Source organism: Telmatherina bonti (genome assembly GCF_933228915.1).
Source record: "Telmatherina bonti genome assembly, chromosome: 10".
Taxonomy (NCBI): domain Eukaryota; kingdom Metazoa; phylum Chordata; class Actinopteri; order Atheriniformes; family Telmatherinidae; genus Telmatherina; species Telmatherina bonti.
In genome coordinates this window covers 28,895,662-28,919,817 of record NC_136628.1, presented here as the reverse complement: position 1 = coordinate 28,919,817, position 24,156 = coordinate 28,895,662, and the positions used below count along the sequence as shown (strand labels likewise).

Genomic DNA, 24,156 nt, shown 5'->3' with positions numbered 1-24,156 from the left:
TGACAGCTCAGAGATCAGGTACAGAATCAGCATGGTTTGCTTGCTTCAAACATTTAAACTAGCGATGCAACAAGCTCTTAAAAGCATTAAAGGAATATACTGCAACAAAATGCCTGAAAAGGCGTACATGCCACTAATAATAGCTATTTTCTATTTATTTTTCCCAGTACGTAAGAAAAAAGTTTTACTTGGATTTGAATAGTCTTAAATTTGATCATCCGTGCCTTAAATGTATTAAATTAAATAATAATACATTTGTGAGTTAAAATGCTGAGAAAAATCCTTTTTTAAAATTATTTATTTATTTATTTTTTATTACATTTTATAATTGTATCCCACCAAATAAAACCCCAAAACATGTTGTACTGTGTACAGAGATCAAATGTGTCCCACAGCCATGATTTGTCCTTTTTGTCCCAGTGGAGATCTTATCCACTATCAATCAATCAATCAATCAAATTTTATTTATAAAGCGCTTTACAACAACCTTAGTTGACCAAAGTGCTGAACAAAGATAAAAACAAGTGAAAATATAAAATAGCAGTTCATTCGCATGTAAAAATCTCAACAGCCAAAGGCTGATCTAAACAGATGAGTTTTTAGCCTGGCCTTAAACAGAAGCAGGTCCATGATGGAGCGTAACTCCAGAGGCAGAGCGTTCCAGAGTTTGGGCCCTGCCACTGCGAAGGCCTGATCCACTAAAACATATTTTGTAATATTTACCTAAAAAACAACTAAACTGAAGTCCACGGTCCTATTTCAGCTTCAACTACTTGAATAATTTCCCTTATTCTTTTCACACACATTTGGCCTGAGTAGAAAGTTGTCACAGTCAGGAACTGTCAAGATCACTTATTATTACAGTAATTATCAGTAACTATGATAACTTATAGATTGTTATTGTAAGTTGTATATTGTCAGTAGTTATGTACCAGTTCTTAAACACTTGATCACACAACCAAAGCTGTGTTGTCAGTACATTAACGTTTAAATGTACTGGACTGTAAATCAATTTGTCTTTTGTCCACCTGCATGTACGATGTCCCTCCATCAGAAGCTGTTTAACATAAATCAATGGGCTTGAATCTGAGCTGTCCTGCCAAGAGTTTATTGAGTTTATTTTCTACCCTTTGTTTTTAAGGGGTGACTCACGATCCCCTGGAAGTGTCAGCTACCTGCCTTCCTTCTTCACCAAGCTGGAGAGCACCTCACCAATGGTAAAATCCAAAAAGCAGGAGATATTTCGTAAGTTGAACTCCACCTCTGGTGTCGGGGATTCTGATGTCGGTAAGTGGGAGTTCTCTCCTCCTTTGTGTTTCATCTGTTAATTCCCACTATTTCTTCTCACTTATACATGTGATAACATTTTAACAGTGAGACTTGTATCTCTGGGAGATCAATTTCTTGTTAGATGTTTTAACAATAAAAATTGTGTTGCAGGTAATGCACAGCCAGGCACAGAGATTTTCAACTTGCCTGCTGTTACCAGCTCCAGTAAGTATGGGGGGAGGGAATATATCAGACCCTTAATTTCTTCTTAGCTAATATTCACCATCTCATTGTAAATTTTTTGTGTGTGATTTTTAGGCAGCATCAACCCAAGGAATCAGTCCTTTAATGACCCAGCAAGTAACTTGGGCCTGGAGGACATCATCCGCAAAGCCTTGATGGGCAACTTGGAGGAGAGACAAGACGAGCACCAGGGAGGAGGAGGTGTTGCTATTAACAACACATCTGGAGCAGGTGGTGACACCCGGCAGGAAGCCAGTCCATCACCCAGTATGGGTACGGCAACAATATGAAATATTTAGGCAGCTAATATCTCATATCAGGGATCCTCCAGTATCAGGGTCCTGAGGTTTAAGGGTCTCTCTTTTACGGCTTGATGTCCTGCTTTCTGTAAGTCTGTTAGTGACCCATTCGTTTGAGTTGGGTGTGTTGAAGCAGGTAAAGATCTGAAAACGTGCAGGACACCTGTCCTCCAGGGCGAGGATTGGAGGATCGCTGTCATGTGTTCAGAGGATGTTAACATGCTGCTGATTTACACACACTCCTTTTTTAATCTGCAGGAAAACAGAAACAGAGCAAAGCAAACAGTCGGAAATCCAAATCACCTAATTTGGGGCAGGGTTACGCGGGAGGGGAGCGTCCCTCATCAGTGTCCTCCGTCCACTCTGAGGGCGATTATCACAGACCAAACCAACCCCAGTGGAGCTGGGACGACCGACCCTCATCCACAGGTGAGCTCCCCATTCCTCAACTTCTGCCATGTGGAAATACCAGTATCTGCTACGGACAATGTTTTCAGTCTTCTTCTCCCCTTTTTTTCTTCAAGGTCCCATGCAGTTTCCTTACAACCCACTGACCATGCGCATGCTGAGCAACACACCCCCCACCTCCATGGCCTCGCCCACTATACAGAGCCAGCAGCAGCAGCAGCCGCCTCCAGCCGGAGCCCCTGTGGCGCAGCAGCGAGTGTGGCCGTCTCTACTGTCAGAACAATACGAGACCCTGTCTGATAGCGATGACTGAGCCCTGCTTGCTACAGCCCCACTCACCAGGAGAGAGGCCTACCCTGAGGCTGGTCTGTCCACACCCACCTCCTACAACTAACCTCGCTTACTGGCGAGTGTGACAAGTAGATTGGGTGGTGTCTTGTTCTTTCTTTTTTTTTTTTCTTTTAAGTTTTCTTTGTTGGTGCTATGGTGCCCCCTGGCTGTTGGCTACCCGTGCAAGCAGCAGCATGTAAAAGGCAAGGTTCTCCTGAACAAGACTGGCTCTCACCCAGCACTGTCAGAGAGATACAGGTTGGCCCCGGGGGATGGCATTGACGACGGTCACGCTGAAGAACTTAAACTGTAAAAAGAGACAACATAAAAAAACAACAACAACAAAACAAAAATTTTGTCTGATTTCTGTAAAGATATTCCGTGTCTTTAGGAAAATCATTGTATATAAATAGAGCAACCTTTTGCAGTGTTTTTTCTTAACTTGATTATTTCTTATTTTAATGTTGCTTTTAAATTGATCCACTTTAAATGGGAAGAGCGGGGGGAAGGGGGGGGGGTTATCTTTGATGTTGCAGTTGCTCTCCGAGTCCACTCCCAAGCCTCGTCACCCAACACCCGCTCAAATATTTTTATCATTGCAACGCTAAGAGAGACCGGACCTGTGGTTTGTACTTGACCGTGCGTGGATCCTGCAGATTGTGCCACCCTGCGTGCCATCCACCAAGCGCCACCAGAACCTGAACGTTGTGGACGTAAGAGGACGAAAATGCAACTCGAAACATTTCAAACGGCGTCGACATCTGATGCCTGTCTCGGTTACACAATGGAGATGATGCATGGATTGTAACTGTCAGGTTGTAGAGATAACTTCTAACCCAGATATAGCAGAGAAACATCAAAACAAGTTGAGAACACTGGTGTCATAGCAGAAAGGTGAAAAGTCTGATATAAGCTTGCCAGAAATTATATACTTATGACTACTTCTGGACCCCTTCTGAATAATGAAAGTGAGCCAATGTGTGTTTTTTTTTTTTTTTTCTTTTGTCTTTTCAACAGGGCTGACTGTAGTGTTTCACATCGGTGAAATTTCAGCTTCCAACCTGTTAAGAATGGTTTTCTTGTCAAAGTTTAAAAAAAAAAAAAAAAAAAAAAAGTGTGTCAGGCAGTTTTGTTTCTATTTTTGGGGAGGGATACTTTTGCCATGCCTTGTGACTTGAGAGAGAAGGCAGCTTTAACTAATTTTCTCAGAGATATATGTTGGTGTCTGATTTTAGTGTTTGTTTCTGAAGTCCCTTCTTTGTTTTTACTGTCCTGACAACCATCTGAAGTCTGTAAATTGTCTTTCCATCAGACAGAAAGAAAAGATTAACCAAACTGAAAGAATGGTCTGCACCATTGTTGCACTTTTTTAAAATTTTTTGCTTGGTGGCGTTTGACAACAGAGAGGATTCTACCTGCTGTGTAACTTATTCAACATCCAGCCCAGGAATATACTAAAGCGGCGCCTTTTTCCCACCACTCACAGAACTCTGGATGTTTCTAATTTGCTGTCTTTTGTAACTGGTACATTATATTCCTGGTGTTACACCTGCATCACAGTTATAGTTTTACGTGCATGGTACCGTTTAATGTTTAGGAATTTGCTGTCATGGTGGTTCAACACCATGAGCACTTAATCTCTCTCTTCATTGTGTCAAGCAGCAAACAAGCTTTGAGTATAATAACTTCTATTAGGTCAGTGTCAAGAAGAGCGGTAGCATTGCTCGCTGAATCTTCTTTAAGATATGTGAAAAAGATGCAATGTTTTGGCTTTCACTCTGCTCATTTAACAGATCTGTTCTGCTCCAAACCTGTGATTTCCTCTAGATTTGATTTTGATTTCTGAAAAGTTTGTTGTAGCAAATGCCCAGATTTTTATTTACTGTCATTTTCTTTTCATTCATCCTGTTAATGTGGGATGCTATGTGTTTACAGACGCAGTGACAAAAATACAAAAAAAAAAAAAAAAAAGAGTTTACAAACTTGAATTTTAGAGGAATCTGACAAGAAGCAGTAAAAGAAAAGCTTAATTGGAACATCTTTTCAGCTCTTTATTAAACTCAGTGGTGACTTTTTTTCTTTTTAAAATTGAGACTTGAAACCCCATGTATCCCATGATGTTGAAATGCAATGTTTGTATCGCACAATGTCTCTTAGTAGGCTATAACAAAAGTTCAGACCAATCAAATAAAGTGGATCAGTTCTTTGCCACTGAAACATTTGAAGGTTCATAGGTGTGCCATCTTTTTGTTGAATGCATTCTTTTTTCCTTTTCGACTGCACACTGTCGTAATGCTTGGTCACTGAGGTATACTGCAACTGTTCCCTTTCATTTGTATTGGTGAATTTATGCAATATAAAATGAAAATCTGTCAGGATTTGCAATATAATAAATAGTATGTAATATTATGTAATCAGTCTATTTATTATAATAGACTGACTCTTGTTATTGCAAATTATTGTGCCAGTGTGCTTTTTGTAGAGTCAAGACACTTTGCTTTTACACAATATGGTTCATTTACAGTGCTGCAGCACACTTGATAAGACTGCAGTGGCTAAATTAGTCAATGAAACTTACAATTTTTTCCACTTAAATTTGGTAATAAGCATTATTTTGGATCATGTTAAAATGTCACAGCTAAGCTTGATTGCTCAGTCTTTTTAAATGCCAATTTCTCACAATCGTGAGGCCACTGGTAATTTACAGGTAAGATTAACCATTTCTGGCACATATTAAATACGATCACTTCACATACATGCTGGGCTCCTCGGAGACCCCTGAATGTTTTAGAAATGACCCCGTTTTAATACATCCGACTTCAAGGATTGTATCATTAGCAGGTTTGCACTGAATTTGATCAGTTTAAATAATCTGAAACAGGTGTGCTGGAGTTAAAAGAACAAAAACATGCAGGGCAGGGACCAGGATTAAAAAGCCCAGAGTATAGACAGTCTAGCACCCAACAACGTGTTTCCTTGCACAAGTATACTTTAAAAAGGAAATAAAATAATTTGCCGACAGTAAGATTAGTTTCCAGGAGGCATTGTTGCAGCAAATTAATAATCCCCAATCACGAGATTCCGCTTATGCTAAATTTGCGTTAAATATATTAAACGTTTATAAAAGTTTTACTTTAAAAGTACACCCAACCGCCGGAAATGATAATATTATGGTTGTACTTGATTGGCTTGAGAAGATCAAGACTTCCGGAAACAACCGTGTGAAAATGCGGTCATTTTTACCTGCAGTGGCTGAACAACTCTTTAAAGATATTCAGAAAACCTACCAGGAAACTTCTAAAAGTAAGATGAGAGTTGGAAAGACATTTTCCTGTCTATTAACGGCATCAAACATGTCTGTAGCATTGTTTGCTAACAATCGTTAAACACGATTCTCTTGTCAGACTTTTTGTTTATTTATCCTCTTTCCTGAAAGATTTGCCCACTTTTTACTAGTTTGAGTTTAACTGCAACTGCTTTCACTACTGTCTTTAAATAACATTAATTTACAATTTGTTCTCGACAAATAATGTTTTCCTTTCTTGTTGCATGGATGTAGTTTTTCCTGTGGACGCTAGGTGGCGCAACAATATAAACAAGCCCACAGCTGTATCAAGTACAAGGTTTAAAGATGGTTTAGCAGGAGCTTCTAACCCGAGACTGTATAAAGGCTTAGATGTCACTAATACTAGCTATTTTCTATTCATGTTTCCCAGTACGTAAGAAAAAAGGTAGCTACTTGGGTTTGAATAGTCCTAGATTTTATTATCTGCACCTTAAATGTATTAAATTAAATAATTAGACATTTGTAATTTAATATGCTGAGAAAAATGCTGTTTTTGTTTTTTTTTTTTTAATTACATTTTATAATTGTATCCCACAGAATCAGATCAAATGTGTCCCACAGCCATGATTTTTCCTTTTTGTCCCAGTGGAGATCATATCCACTAAAACATATTTTGTAACATTTACCTAATAACTAAACTGAAGTCCACAGTCCTATTTCAGCTTCATCTACTTGAATAATTTCCCTTATTCTTTTCACAAGACACATTTGTCCTGTTTCTAAGCATCTGTTCTTTTAAACTATCTTCAAACAAATTGTGGAGTTGTCTTTTTACAGCTGAAAAGTGTTTTTCTTTCTTCTTACAGTTCCTGATGATCTTCTAATTGCGTAAGTATATATTTTCTTAATAAATCACACACTAGCTGTCATTCATTAGCCTTCATTTCCAGCTCCGTATGCATCACATACATTTTTATTATCAAATTGTAAAGTAATGCAATAGTTGTCCAATGAGGTCTGAGTTATGCTGTAAGAAAGTCTGCACATGACTCAGTCTGAGGTGAAATACAAAAACCACACTGAGGAGGATAAGGAAAACGACATTTTTCCTAACTTGATTTGCTCAGTCGATGTAGCACTTACAGACTGTGTCATGATGCTGCTCTCTGTCTTGACGTAGACATTTCCTGGCATAGTGGATTTACTGCGAGTGAAGGAATGCTCCCTGTCTGGGTCAACGCAGTCACATCCTGTTTGTTCATCAGGAAGCTCCCGGTTTAGGGGCTCACCTAAGTCATTTACTCCCCCGAGCACACTAGCACTTTACAGCCACTAAAGAAAAAACCTTATTTGTATTTTCCACAAATTTTACATTGTCCACGTTTCTATCTGCAGACTTGGTTTAATATAAAAACTAATCATAGTAAAGATTGATTTTAAAGATCCGTTTATTGCTCTTAATATCAGCATGTTTAAGAGAATGTTTTTGGTTTACCTCTGTTAAGTGTGGATTAGATCTGCAGTGTATATGTTTTTGTGAGTGGTAAGTACTTGATTTGTGATTAAGTTTAGTTATCATTTAATAATTTTCTTCCCCCAAATATTCTACAGTGAGAAAGTAGTTTTGAGAAGAACATCAACAAATTTGAGGGCTCAAAATTCATCAAATCTGATTTAGATTTGCTTCGGGGTTAGAACTATTCTTTGTTTTTATGATTCATGTTTTCTGTCTGGTGTGTTTCAGGCTGAAATTCGTCTTTGGCTCCTGTGTGTTACAAGCTTTGGACCTGGTTGATCAGCGTTCAGTCACCTGTCTGTCCTCTCCAAGTGGACGCAAGGCCTTTCAAGTCAGTCTGGTGTCTGTCTGTGCTTTTTACATCTACAGACAGCAGTCCTACATTATGTAGCAAAACAATTTGAGTGGATTAGCTGCATGGTTATTGAGCACAGGATTATTTTTCTTACTACAAATTTAATTATTACAGAAAAAAATTGGGTTTCAATCTTTGCAAGCATTTGACAACATTATGAAAAGGATGCCTACAGACATGGACCTTTTCATTCGTGCTTTGCTTCTGCAGACTCTTTATCAACCCTGACCGTTTGTTCTCATAATCATCGCCTCACACACAAAGGAGCTGCTACCATTAATGTATTTCCACAAGCTGAGGCTTAATATACAAGTAATTGATTATTTTAATGGAAAATTTGAACTCTTGGCAAGGAGCTGTGCACAAACAGGATCGTTTACCTCTGTTTTTAGAGCACAAGTAGCCAGAATCTCAATGTATTCCAGTCATCTGGTGGGAGTCTATGCAAGTTTTATGAAGCCAATTTATTGCTAAAAAATGAAAAACAACCCATATTAACCACTGGTCAGACTAACCATCACTTTCCATTGCAGCTGTGTCAGAAAACAGAACTCTTTCAATGGCAGCTGTCTCTGCTACACTTAGCTGTCGACCTGTTTTCTTACAGGAACAACTCATTTTTCATTACAGAGCAACTGTTCTACAATGAATATTTAGTAAAAATCTGGTCCATAATGCTGTGAAACACATGTAATAACTTGACAAGCAAGCAATCATTCCTGTCTGGTTGCAGATATTATAGTGGTATGTAAACAAAGGAAAGTATTTCACTTGAATATCTTGAACTAAAACATACCTGATCCCAGGTCTCATATGAGCTAAATGCAACCTCAGATGGACATATCTAACATATTCCAATTTGTCATCAATTATTTAATCCAAAATGCAGTTGCAGCATGAGGAAAACTAAATACGCCTAAAGTCCTTCAACAGGAATTAAGAGTTGAACTAGCAGCCGTTGATTTAAATGGGACCAACTATATCAAAGCTGAAATTTTGCAATTTTACTGGACTTTCTTGTTTAAATCTGTGTCAAGACAGAACACACAGTCATGGGAAGATATCAGTAATGATCGCCCCAGCAGGTTCACCTAAAAGTCAGTCTGTGCAATGCTCAGAGAGCTGCAGAAAATATGAGCGACACCTTAGACTCTACAGGCCTGAGTTAGCATGTTACACGTTAGTTTATGACATTTACAATCAGAAAAAGACTAAAAAAAGTATGCTTGATAAGAGAGGCTGTTAGGAGAAAGCTGCTTCTCACTAAAAGGATAAAACATGGCAACATGGCTCATCTTTGTAAAACTACATTAGAGCAAACCGTTCAGCAGTTTGAACAGGAGGGAACAGATGAAACCAGTGGAGATGTTTGGTGGTAAGGCTTTACAACACTTTTTAGGGAACTTGAACACAACAAATCTGCACAAACACCTCACACACCTCGTGTCAAGCATGGCGATGGAAGTCTGATGATTTGGGCTTCTTCTGCAGACACAGGATATAAACACATTGCAGTCATTAAAATGAACCAAAGTAAACCAAAGTATCATGGAATCTGATATAGCTAGCCTGAAACTTGGTCCAACAGGACAATAATCTGCATTATAGCAGCAAGTCCACCTCAGTCTGATTGTAAAGATGTGAAAGGACCTTAAGAAAGCTGCGCAGAAATGAATGATCAAAACTAAAAGTGTGCAAAAATCCCTCCATAATGTCTCATCACGCCATTTGTGATGTTTTGCAGTCATGTGCAATATGCGCTGCTGTTTATCTGAGATTGTATTGGCTTAGTTTAATTTATTAATGTATTTTAATAACTATTTTATAATGTCCTAATATGTAAAACCTACATCTGAAGGAGGTTTTTACTGTATCTTTTTAACATAACTATGATATTACAGCTGTCCAGCTGTTGCTGCTCGGTGTGTTTTTACTCAGTACAATTAGAGGTGCCGGATTTTACGCCTATAAATATTTACCTCCAAATAAGGGAAAAACAAGAGATTCACACTTTCTCTTTGGGAGGTGGTTCTGGCCAGTAATCTTTTTAGATAAGATTTACTCACAGAACACATCAGTGTAATCGCAACTTACTGCAAACACACAAAGAATGTGTGGAAATAAACGTGTGGAAATAATTGGAATAAATTGCACAATGAAACACAAGAATGAGATGATAAGTTAGAAGTTGTGCTCGAGGAATTTACAAGAACTTGATGTTTAAAAGACGTGAAGAGACACGAGGAATGATAAATCATTGCAAATACCTTTCCTGAAACTCAAAAATCTGAACTTTTCAAGGCATAAATAACAATTTCAGGAACAATTCCTACACCGTGAATATGATTTATTTTTGGCAAATGAGCTCATACAAAAGAACAAATTGTGTCTCACCATACCGAGTCATGTTGTCCTTAAAATGTAACCTCAGATGAATGTAGCATTGCTTGTGGTTGGTGAATGAAGCAGTCCGGAGAGGCTGCGGTCACCGTGCCCCAAATTTCCAGTAAACTCCTTCAGGCTCCTGAAAGGTTGAGTTTTATAAATAGTTTTATAAAAGGAGTCATACATGGGATGTGAGTTTTCTTCTTTTGGGACACTTTCACCTCAACCGTCGATTCATAATTGTTTCACTTCCCTGAGGGTCGCAGTGTGTACTGGACAGGAAACGTCCAGTACACACTGCGAGTAATTAATACAATGGTCTGTTTTCTTAAATATTTCCTCTCTTAATGTTGATAAACTGTTTTTTTTTCATTCTTTTTAGATAGGTTATCTCTCTTTGGAGAACATGGTATGTTTTTGTGTTCTTTTTCTTCTTCTTATTAATAAGAAGAAGAAGAAGAAGAACACGCCCCAGCACACAGTGGGCCGCAGACCCAACAGATGAGCCAAAACGCACGGGCCTCTCTGCAGCCAGTGAGTTAACAAAAGTCTGGAAACATCTGGGAACTTGTGTGTTTGGAACAACTTTTAAATCTGTTCTTTTTTCTTTGGTATTTTGTGTTTCATGTTGTGTTAAATACGTCCGGTTGATGAAAGATTTGGGCTCCAGGCAGGCCAGTCCAGTATCTGGACTCTGCTGTTATGAAGCCATGCAGCTGTAACAGATGCCTATAAAAGCAGTTGATGTCCTTCTCTGTTTTAGTCTGGTGGATAGAGCATCCATAATTTCCATAAAGATGTTGAATATTCAGATTTTTCCTCTTTGCTTCGGCCCGTTATAAAGTAATCTTTGGTCCGGAGAAGACGGCAGCGTCTCTGGATCAGGTCCTTCTCTGCTTCAGTTTTTAGTCTTCATCTGTGGATGACGCTGAACTGCATTCACAGTGATTTCTGGAAATGTTCCAGTCTGTTTAGTGGTTTCCATGTTGTTAATGCAGCGTTATAACAGAGCGCACTGGTTTTGATATGCATCCCATTAATGTTCTCGGATTTTTCTGAACTTTTTGTTGGTATTGATGAACAGCAAACGATGAAATATTAAAATTCTTTCCCATTTTACAGCGAAGAGCATTTTTCTGACTTTGGTTTTTCAGTCTGACTTTTTTTTTTTACATTTCCCGTTGATGTAGATCTTCTATTAGATAAAGTTCTCATGTTCAGATTATTTCCTCTCCTCGCGTGGTAAGCTGAAGAAATGACTCATGGGAACTTGGTAATTTGCTGCGAGGATATTTCATCTTATCTCATTCCTTATGTTCACTGACCTTTACATAAGAAATGCTTCATGGTTGCCTGTTGGGGAAACAGGAGTCTGAAAAGCAGCTGTGTATTTTCACTTTATAAACAAATGAAAAGAAACTATAAAAAGTTTAACAAATATAGTGCTTCTAGGAAGAATCATTATCAATAACTCTTAATTTAATTTTAAATCAGATAACTCATTGTTCCTACTTGAGAGCATTTGCTATACATAAGAACTGGAAAGCTGTTTTTTTTTGTTGCTTTGGTGTTGATCAAATCACAATCCTCAGGTAAAGCAATGAGCTAATATTCATGTTACGGTACTTTGCCTAATGTTTTATATCTTAAAATAGAAATCTGACTTTAACCCATAAAGATCAAACCCTTTAAAATATGATGTGATAAGTCCAATTTTTTTCATATAAGGTCTTTATTTTTCACTTTAACAAAATGTAAATGAAAGAAGTGCATTCATTTTTAAGGGCTATTTACCATTTCTTACCATGTGGTTTGCCAAATTTTTATAGTGTAATTTTCTGCTTTCTGGTGTCCATTTTAGGGGCAGAAGACAAGAATCATTGTGTTTCACAGGATTTTGAGCAAAGTTTGTAGCACAAAGTGAAGCCAAATGTCTCAGAAACTGGATGTCATTTATGTCATGCAGGGTTTTGTGGGTTAATCTTAAAAATTCCTCACATTTTAAGATTGAAAAACATTTTTCTTGACGATTTTCTGCATCTCCCGTTTTTACTTTTAAGAGTCCCTGCATGTCTAATGTGTTCGTAATACTGACTTGTCGTTGTCATTTAACACAATTACTTGCAACGTGTTTTTATTTTATATCACAGGCTTGTCTAACTTTTTCTTGACCGTCTCATTAGGCCTGTCACGGTAACACATTTTGCCATGCGATTAGTTGTCCCAGAAATGATTACAATAGACAAGAATGTTGCATAAAGCAATTATTGTTGTCAGTTTGAGACCTTTTTTTAACAAAAATAACAATAATGCCATAAAAATGCTAGAATGCTTGTTCAAAGATCAACATAGTTTCATATCTAAAGAACATTTAGCCCAATGTGCCGGCTCGTTTGTGCTCATCCAGTCTCCAGGCTGATAAAACAGATCAGGATTTCTCCTGCAGTTTTAGCAATGTGGTTATCTGGAACATATGGTCTTTAAACACTTGGAGGTCACGGTCCTCCAAGTGTACGTATACATAGTGTATGGTCAAGCTCATATAAGGGGACCTGTTTGGACTGGACCAGAGGTGGAATGGTAGAGTTTAATGTCTTCGATCGTCCTCAGTATGTCATTCTCGTTGTCATTGTAAAGTTGTGGAAATGCCGTCTGTAACGTGTTCATCCAGAAACTCATACAGGTTGTGAAATGTTTGCATTATTTTTCAAAATGTTGCCTTTTTAGCAATAAAAAGGCTGTGTGAGTGGACACCATGTTGCACTGTCCTGTTTGTATTTAATCTGTTGGTTACACACCCCTGTGATTGTGGACTGTCGGGAAGATGAAGCTAGCCTGTTTGTTAAGATCTTTGTTTCCCAGCTGGGAAAACTGCAGCTGATGATTTTGTTGTAAGCGCAGATGGAAACTTGTTGCATTGCAGTGTTTAGTTAATATATCTTAAAACAAATGGGGCATTCGAGAGAGAAAAAGAAATCAAAATGATTGCGTCCAGCAAACTTATTTTTTCTTATCGTGCGATTAATTGACTTAATGCTTACTGCAACAGGCCTACGTCTTTTTTTGAGTTGTGTTGCTGTCTTCAAATTTAAAATGAGCTAATTTTTTGTTTATTCATGTATTAAATCACTGAATTATGTTTTATTTGTGTTTTTAGCATTCAAAAATGCAAACAAGATTGATGAAATAAATGGATTTTTATCTAAGCATGTCTGGTTTTAGTTTGTAACAGTTTAGTTTGTTGCTGCTTTTGATTCATGCTGTCTTATATCTGTTACTAGCATAACGAATTTGCTTGTTAGAAATGTTGCACCTGTGTGAACCTGTGAACCCACATCCATCTCCCATTGCTTTGCTTTATGCCTTCAACTTTACCTTGCTGGCAGGTGATTGATCAGTTAACAAATAAGTAGATTTTTAACAGGACAGGCTTTGCTCCAAGCACAGGAGAGTGTAATGAGAGAGTGTATGAAACTGGTTTATGCTGTGAGACTTTCGCGGACTTGTCCCCGTTGAGTACATCGCACGCTTTACAGCTGCCTGCAGGCGCAGCATTCTTTCTTGACAGTATTAAACGTGTCTTTACAGGAAGCTTCCACGGTTAAATGGTGTCATCTTATGGCATTTAGTGAGTCATTAAGAGGGATCTCATTGTTCAACCTAATGATGTCTAATAGGAATACAACTCAAAACTTATCTTATTCTTTTAACTTGAATCTGAAGTTTGGTGATCCGGTTTAGGGTTTTGGAAATGTAAATATGACACACACTGTCATCTTCAAGAAACCTGGACTCACTATCAGCAACGTTGAGCCCATTTTTCCACCTTTCCTTTCCAAAATCTTTGAAAGAACTGTTGCCTCCCACATGAGAACAACTTCCCCTCCGTACTCACTGTAGCACTTAAACAGCCCCTCTCAAAGACCAGCTCCTCTCCTCCGATGCTGGCTTACGCTCCATCCTCATCCTTCTGGACCTCACTCCCTCCTTTGATATTATCAGTCATTCCATCCTACTTTCTAGACTACAATCCCTTCTCCTGCACACCCTCACCTGGCAACCTTCACATCTGGCAGACCATAAACAGTTAATCAGCATCCAACAACGGCTTCTCCTCAACTGCCCCCTGTCTCAAGGTGTCCCCCAGGGTTTCATGCTTGGCCATCTCCTCTTTTTCCTCTACATCCTCCTCCTTGGGCAGATCCTCCATCAACATGGTCTCTGTTTCTCCTGTTATTTAACTGTATATATCCACCAAATCTATCCCCCCCCAGACCCAAACTATTCTTTCAAACAGTCTCTCTGATATTAGCCTTTGGATGCAAGATTATTGCTAGAAGCTTGAAGTTACTTTGTTACCAAACTCACCTTCACCCAACACATTAACCAGGTCACGAAAACAACTTTTCATCATGTTAAAAACATTGCTCGCCTCTGCCCCCCTCCCACCCCCCCTCCTCTCTTTTCCTGCAGCTGAAACCCTCATCCACACCTTCATCATGTCCCGCATAGATTACTGTAATAGTATCCTTAATGGCACCACCACCAACCTCCTCAGTAGACTTCAGGATATTTAAAACTCTGCCACCCGCCTCCACACACACACACACACACACTTGTTCCTGAGACCACATCACCCCTGTTCTCCAAAACCTTTACTACTTTATTCCATGCTGCTGTAAAATTTAAAATCCTCCTACCCATCCATAAAGCGCTCCATAACCAGCCCCCCCTCTAACCTAAAGGACACGTTTCAGCCATTTAAACTTTTTTGTGCTGGTTTTTTTTTCTCTATATTTTGCTTTGTTTATGACAGTCTATTTATCCTGTAAAGCAGCTTTGAGTTTCAGAAAAAGCGGCATATAAATAAATGTATTACTGTTATTATCAGGGAGTGAATTTTAAAGAACTCATAGAGGATCTGAGGTGAAGTCGTGACCGCTGCCATGTTTCATGTTTGTCTGCAGGATGTACATTTAGGTCTGGGTAGACTGTCTGAAGGCTGCATGTAACAGTGCTATGACTTCGCATTGCATCACCAAACCTCCAGCAAATAAAGGAAGTGGTGACATTTTGAAGGAGCTTTGGCTCATCTTTAACAGCAAAGCCCCTCCCCGCGAGTAGTCATCAGCATCCCAATGTGTAAGATGGAAAAAGGAGGATAAAGTCGATCTTTTCCCAGATCAGGGGATTGTGCGGACTGGAAATATAGTAATGTAGAGGCTGATAAATAAACCATATCTACCACATTTCATCATTTCCTAATAATGTATTGTTTCTTTTATACAAAGTCAATTTTCTCATGTAATTATTTTCTCTCCTTATTTAGCAAATGGACCAGATAACTCATGAGATTCTGGGATAATTCACCTTGTCCCATTCCTGACATTCACTGACCTTTGCATAAGAAATGGTGCACTGTTGGGAAAGAGGCGTGTGAACAGAAGTAGCTTTATTCTTTGCTTTATAAATAAAATAATCAGAGGTTCCTCAGAATAATTACATTTGTTCATTTTTTGCTTTTGTGCCAAATTGACACGCAAATATTTCTTTAAAATACAAACGGAAACTTAAGTCACCAAGAGCTTTAAGGAGACTTATGGAGTATGAACTGGCTTTACATTGAGAGTTATTTCCTTTACTTAAGAAATAAGATAAATCCTCCATAACAAAGTTTTGTCTAACATTTTTTACTCCAACTTTAATTTCTTTTACAATCAGTAAATGTTTTGGATGCAGCATTAATAACATAATTTCCTTTGTTAACAAAAACCCCCGTAATATGTTTTTTTTTGTTTTTGTTTGTTTGTTTGTTTTTTTTTTTACTATTTTCAGCATAATAAATGAAAAAAAACCTCAAACCACAGTGGAGCAGAATACCAGAGACATTCAGGGTGTGTTCAGTTTGCATGTGAAAGGAGAATTACAATGAGATTTACGTGCTGTTACTTCAGCAATTCTTCCTGTGTTGTAGTATTTCCCAAACAGGGTTCGTTCAACACATGACCGTCTGAAAAAGGAATGGGTGTCAAATACCTGCAGCTGAAATGTAGACAAGGAAAATTTACATATTTCAGAATAAAATTCCCAGTTAAGTATTTATTCTGAGTTTGGTGTGTTTTTAGTGAGAGCTCTCAAGCTGCTCGCCGCATAGTCTTGCACACAGTCATATGGTAACAACGCATGCCAAAGCTTTATTGGCGTGTAGCAGCCAGGGCGCCTCCGGTAAATACACTCATTACCTGCATATGTGCTGCACTACAGTTTCTGCTCCTCATCATTTACTTCTGTTTTAATTGGTGCAAATGTGGAAAGAGTGGTAAAAAGCCAACTGGGGTTGAAAACATCTGCCAAGAACCAGATGCGTTATCAGCCCGGTTGACTCTTTTTTTTTTTTTTTTTTTCAGTTTCTGATAACTTGTTCAGACATTTGTAAAAGAGTTTAGCATTTAGCTCTTCAAAATTATTTTAACTCTTTTCCTTTTATAATACATGACAACTTAGTGGATCGCTTGTACATTTTGCTTTTAAAATAGCCATGATGGATGAAGTGCTTGCTGTGTTTTGGGTATATATGGATACAAGATACAAGAATACTTTATTCATCCCCGAGGGGAAATTAGAGGTTCAAATACAACCCGTCCAAGATTTTAACAGACAAACGTAGAACAATAACACAGAAGACAAGTCCGGGCAGTCCTCAGGCCTCGCAGCCAGCTTTATTTATCTGATTTGACCATTTAAAGGAAAATTATGAGTAAACTGAGACATCTGGATTAATAAAGTTTAAACCTGTGATGCTGCATGGTAATAATACACTATTTTAATACTGCACATTATCCAGAAAACACAGAAAAGCAAACACACTAAAATGTGTTTCGAATGTTAGGTGATGGTGTGTTCAAGGACACGTTGCAAATGGGAACTGGGAGAAAGGAATTAAAGAAAGCGTATTAAAAGTTACATTTTCCAGTTCAGATGCTGTATAAAACATTTTACACACTAGCAGAAGAGCTTTATTCATTTATTCTAATCATGTTTATGAACTTTTATGTGCTACTGAGAATCTGCTTTAATCATCTCTCTAAAATTCTACATTATTTTACAGTGATATAAACAACAAATTCTTTTTATCGAACAGTTTAAGCAAGAAAATGCATCTTTAGACAATATTTAAAAAAAATAATCTAGAAGTAATATTTCTAACCTTTCAGAAATCAATCATTACATTTTATAGTTAGATCAATTTTTCCTGCTGGAAATGGGTAAAAAATAAAAGAAAAGCTGTAAAATACAGATGCTTCCATCCTTAAAAAAAAGTGGTTTTGGATCCATATTCATCAGACACCTCAGTTAAAAGTACAGAAGTTAGCAGCTCGCTGTTCATGCTTCACACACGCTTCTCAGATCATGTTTTGACATCTTGTTTGCTGTTTGTTGCTGATTGGTTGTGAATGTCCTCATCCCAGGCTGAAAAGGGGCAGCTGATGTAACGTTGCTGTTACGTAACAGGTTGTAAGGTGAGGCGACCAAACGACTCAAATTTATTGTATCCTTTCGCAGTGGTCCAGGCTTGCCAGACCGTTCCCATGACTTGAATTTTAAGCTGAGTCCAGTTGGCACAAAGCAGACGGCTTTTCAGGACTTAAAGTCAGCGCGCACATGACGTGGCAGTTCTGGAAAAATCCGTAAATCAACAATAATACACCCAGTTGGGTGACGATGCACATTTACAGTATGATGGTGTCGCATGGGGGAGCGTGGTATGTCTTAGAGTTTTAGATTTTACTGGAAGCCCCGCTGGTGGTGTGAAACCAGGACAGAGAACCATCCCCGTTCCTGGTCCTGTGACTCATGGTTTCTTCCTGAGACGTTTTCCCACGAGAGCGAGAACTCTTCATCTCTCGCTGTTCCCCTGCAGAAACCGCATGACATATCTTGATGTATTGTGTTTATTGAAGAAACCTGGATCCCTGCCTACATCTTTTCATGATATTAGCTGCCAGCTTTGTAGTTTGAACCGAAGCAGAGCCGTATTAGCTGTGCTGCCTGCAAAAGACAAAAAGAGACCAAGTGTGAGCTGGTTTTCAATAAACCTGGCTCTTTAGAAAGTGTATCAGCCTTTAGTTTAGTCACCACGGTGGTGCTGCTTCTGCCCTCATCAAGATGTGCTTCATCCATATTTACTGAGCTGCTTTAAGTCCATGTAATTGTCTGTTTTGGGGCTTTATTTATAATGAAGTGTCGCAATGAACGATGAGGTGTTTTTCCTTTAGTAGGTCATAGGGGAAGGTAATTCAGTGAAACCCTGGAGAATAATGGAGCCGACTCTGGGAGGCATTAGTTATTGTGAAGCGTCGCTGTGATCCACCAGCGTAATGCCCTCTTGTGTCACGTCCATGAGGACGGTACTTAAATCACTGTCTGCAGCTGAGAGTGAATGCAGGCATCACGGAGAAGAGCCTCCTTCAGCAGAGACCATTAGACATCCTGTACAAGTTGTTTAATTATGCATCATATTACATCATCGCCTTCAAATAACTCTCTGAAAATGATGAGTTTGGTGGAAGCAGGTTGGCTTTATGCTATTATTCTGTTAGGTGTGTGAAACATTTAAAAGGAGAGTCCCCACAAAAACACTTAGAAGAGTGTAATGTTGTAAAATAGAGGCTTAAAACCAGGGTGGAAGGCAGTTTTGACAGACTCTGAACTTTACAGCCTGAGTCGTGTTTTTAAATGGACACTTTGAGGCAGACATGATCATGTCTTCATCCTAGTGAAATAACATGTCTCCACTGTTTGATTTCACTCATGAATCTGCTGCAGGGCTCATCTACATGAGTCCAAACAACCCAAGTATTAAGTACAGAAAGGAAAAGGCAGCTATGCTTTGCTGTTAGTTTAAATCATAAGTGTGATTTGCTTTTTTTTTTTTTTTTTTTTTTTTTTTTTTTAAAGATGATAAAAAAGAGATTGATGTTACTAAGTTTAGAATGAGAGAAATGCAGTTTTGGGAAGAAATGAATGACCTCTGCTCTGACTCGGAGTTTTGCCAGCTGTGTGTGGACTTGTTACGAGACATTTGGTATGCACTGAAGAGATTGTTTTCCCTTTTATGAGTTTCTGTGCCTTTTACTGTCTCTGCTGCTGGTAGAAACCAGACTGTTCTTGTACTTAACATGGGAGGCCTGCTCACTCAAACAGAAGCAAACAAAGCACTTAATTCTGTGTAGAAACCTTCAGATAAGATGGAAAAAGTCATGAGTTTAGACTTAAATGTAAATATTTCACAGGTAACGGGAGGCTCTGGACGCTTGTACACCTGCTTCCTGTCCTGCCACTACTGCCCATGTCCCGCTTTCGCCTACACCGTCCTGCGAAGAGATGATGGTCTTCTGGTGAGTCTTCTGCAAATTGCTGCTTATATTCGGCACATTTGTAGGTGGCTTCTGCATAGAAACATATTAATGCCTATGCAACATTTTAAGTTTAGATTTGTTGTAGCTTAAAGTAATGTCAACTAAATTTATTACTTTTATCTTTAAAAGGTTACGTAAATTTGTTGGTTCATAACCCCACATGGAAAGAGGTGCTTTTAAAGTTTATAAACCCATTGGAATTGTTTTGTATTTCTACATAAAGAGACCTTAAAGTAGCACCAGGAACTCAGCATAAACTAGTCAGACATTTATCCATTGAGGAAAATGTGTTTTGTACTACATGTCTGTGTGTGGCAAAGGAATGACGGTTTTCAGATCTCAAGAAAAAGCAACCTTTCATCATCATTTATACTCATAATTATTTGACCCACCCATCATAACTCCAGTTAATGTCCAGTCTAGAAGCTGCTGCAGCCTTATAGCAAAGGAAACTATAGCAGCAAAGGGAAGCGTAGCAAACAAATCCAGACGCTTCACCAGGACTGATCAAAAAATCACGGCTTTGTTCGAGAAGCTAAAAAAGGACAATTTGCTGTCACAACTAAACACAGTTTCCGAGTTATTTCTGAAACAAAATAAAGTGCCATCTTCTGAGAAGTAATGTTAGATCCCCTGTTCCTTCTGGTGCAGAAACTTCCACTTTACATTAATCATGATGGATGACATGCATATCTATGACGGCCTGACAGATCTGACCAGAGAAGGAAATCCAGGAACTGGGACCTGACAGAGACCAGGTCGCAGTAAAACGTCACACATGGACTTCTTTTTATATTTAGGTCATTTTAAAGGTGACAAAACAACATTGTTACTCTGCAGATACGCCAGAAAACATGAAAACAAACCTTCTACGGTTCCGTTTAGTTCCTATTAAAAACACACGACAGAACTTTTGCCATTTTCCCGTCACGCGCTCCCTATCGACGACATCCGTCTTTCATCCTACCTGACTTGTTGGTTCTCTCCAGCCAGCAAAAGACGATCTGAAGATGACTCTTGTTTTGTCCCTTCCTCTCTTTTAATCTACTTACGTTTCTTTGTTGAATCAGCAATGTTGCATTTTCTAAACATCAGTTCCTTATAATACCATGAAGCCAAACGTAACGTCGCGTCCCGGATGTAAAAGTTCTACAGTGCGGTTTGTCCGCTTCGGGACGCTGCTGGGCAGCATCTGTAGATAGGCTCATTATGGATGTCACTGTGTCACCGAACAAGTCCAGGACGCTGAGTTTTACCTTAAAAATGTTACATAATGCGTCTTTAATGAGTCCTACACACTGACTTAGAGACATGTTTCTATATAACAGCTTCAGCTACAAGATGTTACAGATTCACTCATGTTTTATAGATGGTAGTCATGATGCTGGCTTTGCTCATGTTAGGTCTGTGTTTCCATAACAGCTGTATGAGAAACCAACCTGCTGTAAAGTCCAACATGATTGATAGAAAGAAGTATGGGTAGGAAATTGAATCAAATTGAAAAAAATCGAATATCTGGATTTTTGGCTTCACAGATTTAAAATCGATATTTTGGTAAAAAAAAAAATTTTTTTCTTCAAATAAATAAAATTATATATTTTTTTGTCATATTTATTGTTTTATTTATCTTTTTTTGTCTTCTTGGACATTGTAGCAGCAGAATAATGCTCTGGCTACTGTTGGTTTTTGCCTCATTGAAATTAAAAAAAAAAAAAAAAAGACAAGAAAAAAAAAGTTTTGTACATGTCGCAATTTAAATCAAATTGGCCATAATAATTTCTCAGTTCTTTCTAGCTTATAGAAGAATGAAGTTACTTATCTTTTATTACTTAAGTGTAATGATTATGAATCGACAATCTGTTTGAATCGAGAATCAATTCTGAATTGAATCGTCACCCCAAAAAATCATCATTTAATTGAATTGTGAGTTGTTGTTAGACTCACATCCCTAGAAAGAAGTATCATTTACTTTTTTCTGTTTTAAGTTAGACCATGCATGCGCACGTTCATCCATCTACATGACCACGTTGGCCTCTCCTTCAGATATTACGATGCTAACTTCCAGCTCATTGTTTTATCCATGACGCCAAGCCGTTCTGGCTCAGATGAAGCAAGACAGCCTCAAACCATGATACAACCTCCAACATGGTTCACAGATTAGATAAGGTCCTTAAACTGCTCTGTGATCCAAACATAGCAGCTCTCATCTAAAGAAAACATTTTCCAGGCCTCCTGGAGCTCGTGCATGTAATCCTTACAAACTGCAGATGGACAGAAATGTTATTTTTAAGTCCAGCAGCATTCTCCTCGCAGCTCTGCCAAACGCGCCACTGTGGTTCAGAGCTTCCTGAACATTAGACCAGCATGAGTTGTTTTACTCTGTCTGTGTGACCTCACAGTCCAAAGTCTGAAGCCTTTCATATTGCATCTTTTCCTGATATTGTGAAGCTTTTCTGAACATCTTTGACTCATGAATCTCCTTCATTTAAGCCACCATACACTTCCACAAACAAGGGCAGACTTATCAGATCTGTTCTGAAATAAAACAGAGCACCTCTCTCACCGACTCCAGTTTTACTCTGACGTGAATTCCTGAAGTTATTTAACTTTTGCCACTCTCATACATGCAGAACTTGATTATTTTCTTCACTGAATCCAATATCAGAACCAGGATGTTTTCAATGTGTTTGATAAAGCTCTGAGGTTTTAAGCTTATTTTCATACAGAAATGAAAGCATGTCAGTATGATGCACATGTAGAAGCAAATTTACAGACACAAACTGTTTCACATTACTGCGGTAGTTCAGTGAAGCGTGGATCCTTGTCTTTTTCTTGTCAAGTGAGACAAAACACACATTGAAATGTGTGTACAGATGTATTGTGGTCAACTGGTGTTTTTCTCTGGTCACTGATGGGTGTCTCCCTCCAGTTGGTCCCTAAATATCTTGAAGCAAACAACCTCCGCTCTGTCTCTGACTATCAGGGAGATTTGTTTCCCTGGAGGATGCAGCTAAAATCAGTGTGAGAAAGAGAGAACTGCAGCAGACCGTGGAGATTACCCACAAGCACATCAGCAACACTGATACCATTCTCCATGAAAACACGCAGAAGACATGAAAACTTCAAAGAAAACACACTTGCTAGCTGCATAAAAGGATGATGCTAAACAAAATTAGATCTGATTTGAACTTTTTCAATGCAAAGTCAAATTCAACCAACACTTCCTTTTTGACTGGAGCCACCACGCCCATAAAAGCTTAATTCAAATTCCAGCTTGGCTGGATAAAGCCTGTCCCATCCAAACGGCTACTCCAAGCAGGTCAGAGGATGGAAAACCAAAGTCTTTAACATCCACGCTAACTGTCACTTCTGTGTCAGCAGAAATTAAGCTTAACATGTTAAAACAGATGTGAAGAATCAGTCATTTTGTGCAACACGACAGCCTTTTTATCCAGCAAGCATCAGGCTGCTGATGCTACACTCATCTGGTGAGCCGTTCACACCCATAACTCTTCTTCCTTTGGTTTATGTAGATGCCTATAATGTGATATAAATATTAGAGATTGCTCGGGTGTTTGCTCTGTGAAGATTTCTCATAAGAATCAAGACACAAGTTTCATTAACGAGATCTTCGAGATGGGCGTTATTGGACTGTCATCGCAGCTTCATATCCGTCTCATTAATCACATCGGTTCCAGTGTTGGTGCCATGACTCAGTGTCTGCAATCTTTCCTCCCAGTGCAAACACATCCTGGCCGTGTACCTGTGTCAGGCCATGGCCGTGACTCAGCAGGAGAGCGTTTCTGACCAGCAGATGTCCATGGTGCTGAGCGGGACCGCGGCCCTGTGACACCCCCCCTCTCCCAGGGAGCACACACTGTGACATGGAGCCTCCTGCACAAGATATATAGATATATATATATATATCTATATATATATATATAGATATATATATATTTAAGGTTTACATGAAGGTATCATAGTTCATGTTCTTCAAACATTTCTGTCTTTTCTTCACGTGTAAAAATTTGTTTATTTCAGTTTGTCGTCTTTGCAACAATAAAACAATCTTGAACAATATAAGCATTGCCTTTATTAACAAAATAATTCACCATACATACAGATTGCATCATGTTAAATAGCAATATCAGTTGCAGTTTTGTTGAACTAAAGAAATTCCTCTGGAAGGTCCAACACCAGCTTGCCCACCGCGGATGCTTTTTTCCTGATTAGTAAGAAGATATCACACCGACAGACGGCTACTTCGGAATGAAAGGCAGGAATGTTGAATCAGACCAGCTTGTTATTGTCCATCTTACCATAAAACACTGTGAAACAAGGCGGTTTGACATCAATCGATAGCTTGCAGAAAGCTGGACATTTACAGTACTTTTTTTTTTTTTTTTTTTTTTTAACTGTCAACAAAGACAATAATACAACATTACAGTGCAGTTACAGTACAGATGTCTCCATTGGAATGTACTAAGAGGTTGGCACACTCCTGTTTTAGCCCTTGGAGTCGGTCATAGTTGGCACGTAGGACACAACAGGGAACGCAGCGAGGAGGTGAAGCAGCTTGTTCAACACCAGCAGATAGAAACAGGAAAAGAAAATCTCTTCGATCTGTTTGTTTCCTTACCTGGGCT

At 38.7% G+C, this 24,156-nt stretch overlaps 2 protein-coding genes across 4 annotated transcripts in view; both read left to right on the top strand.

The window, feature by feature from the left end:
• ncor1 (nuclear receptor corepressor 1) overlaps nt 1-4,870 on the top strand; it is a 62,526-nt gene extending 57,656 nt beyond the window's left edge. For all 3 annotated transcript variants that reach the window (XM_079248278.1, XM_079248277.1, XM_079248276.1), the window contains 6 exons: nt 1-18; nt 1,142-1,287; nt 1,441-1,494; nt 1,588-1,785; nt 2,070-2,240; nt 2,336-4,870. The exon at nt 1-18 is cut by the window's left edge and continues 126 nt beyond it. In XM_079248278.1, coding sequence (XP_079104404.1) covers nt 1-18; nt 1,142-1,287; nt 1,441-1,494; nt 1,588-1,785; nt 2,070-2,240; nt 2,336-2,532 — 784 coding nt within the window. In that variant the 3' untranslated portion in view covers nt 2,533-4,870. The remainder of the gene's footprint in view (nt 19-1,141; nt 1,288-1,440; nt 1,495-1,587; nt 1,786-2,069; nt 2,241-2,335) is intronic.
• Nucleotides 4,871-5,771: 901 nt separating this feature from the next.
• zswim7 (zinc finger, SWIM-type containing 7) lies at nt 5,772-23,386 on the top strand. Its single transcript, XM_079247149.1, has 5 exons — nt 5,772-5,852; nt 6,702-6,723; nt 7,580-7,682; nt 19,385-19,489; nt 23,250-23,386. Exons 1-5 carry the CDS (start codon nt 5,777-5,779, stop codon nt 23,358-23,360), a joined length of 417 nt encoding a protein of 138 aa, XP_079103275.1. The 5' UTR covers nt 5,772-5,776; the 3' UTR covers nt 23,361-23,386.
• Nucleotides 23,387-24,156: the final 770 nt, after the last annotated feature.

Bases quoted from the DNA above. Each gene is read 5' to 3' on its own strand.
- zswim7 (XM_079247149.1), top strand. From the start codon at position 5,777: ATGCGGTCATTTTTACCTGCAGTGGCTGAACAACTCTTTAAAGATATT. The intron at 5,853-6,701 runs GTAAGATGAGAG...TTCTTCTTACAG, and splicing joins CTACCAGGAAACTTCTAAAA to TTCCTGATGATCTTCTAATT. The intron at 19,490-23,249 runs GTGAGTCTTCTG...CTTTCCTCCCAG, and splicing joins GAAGAGATGATGGTCTTCTG to TGCAAACACATCCTGGCCGT.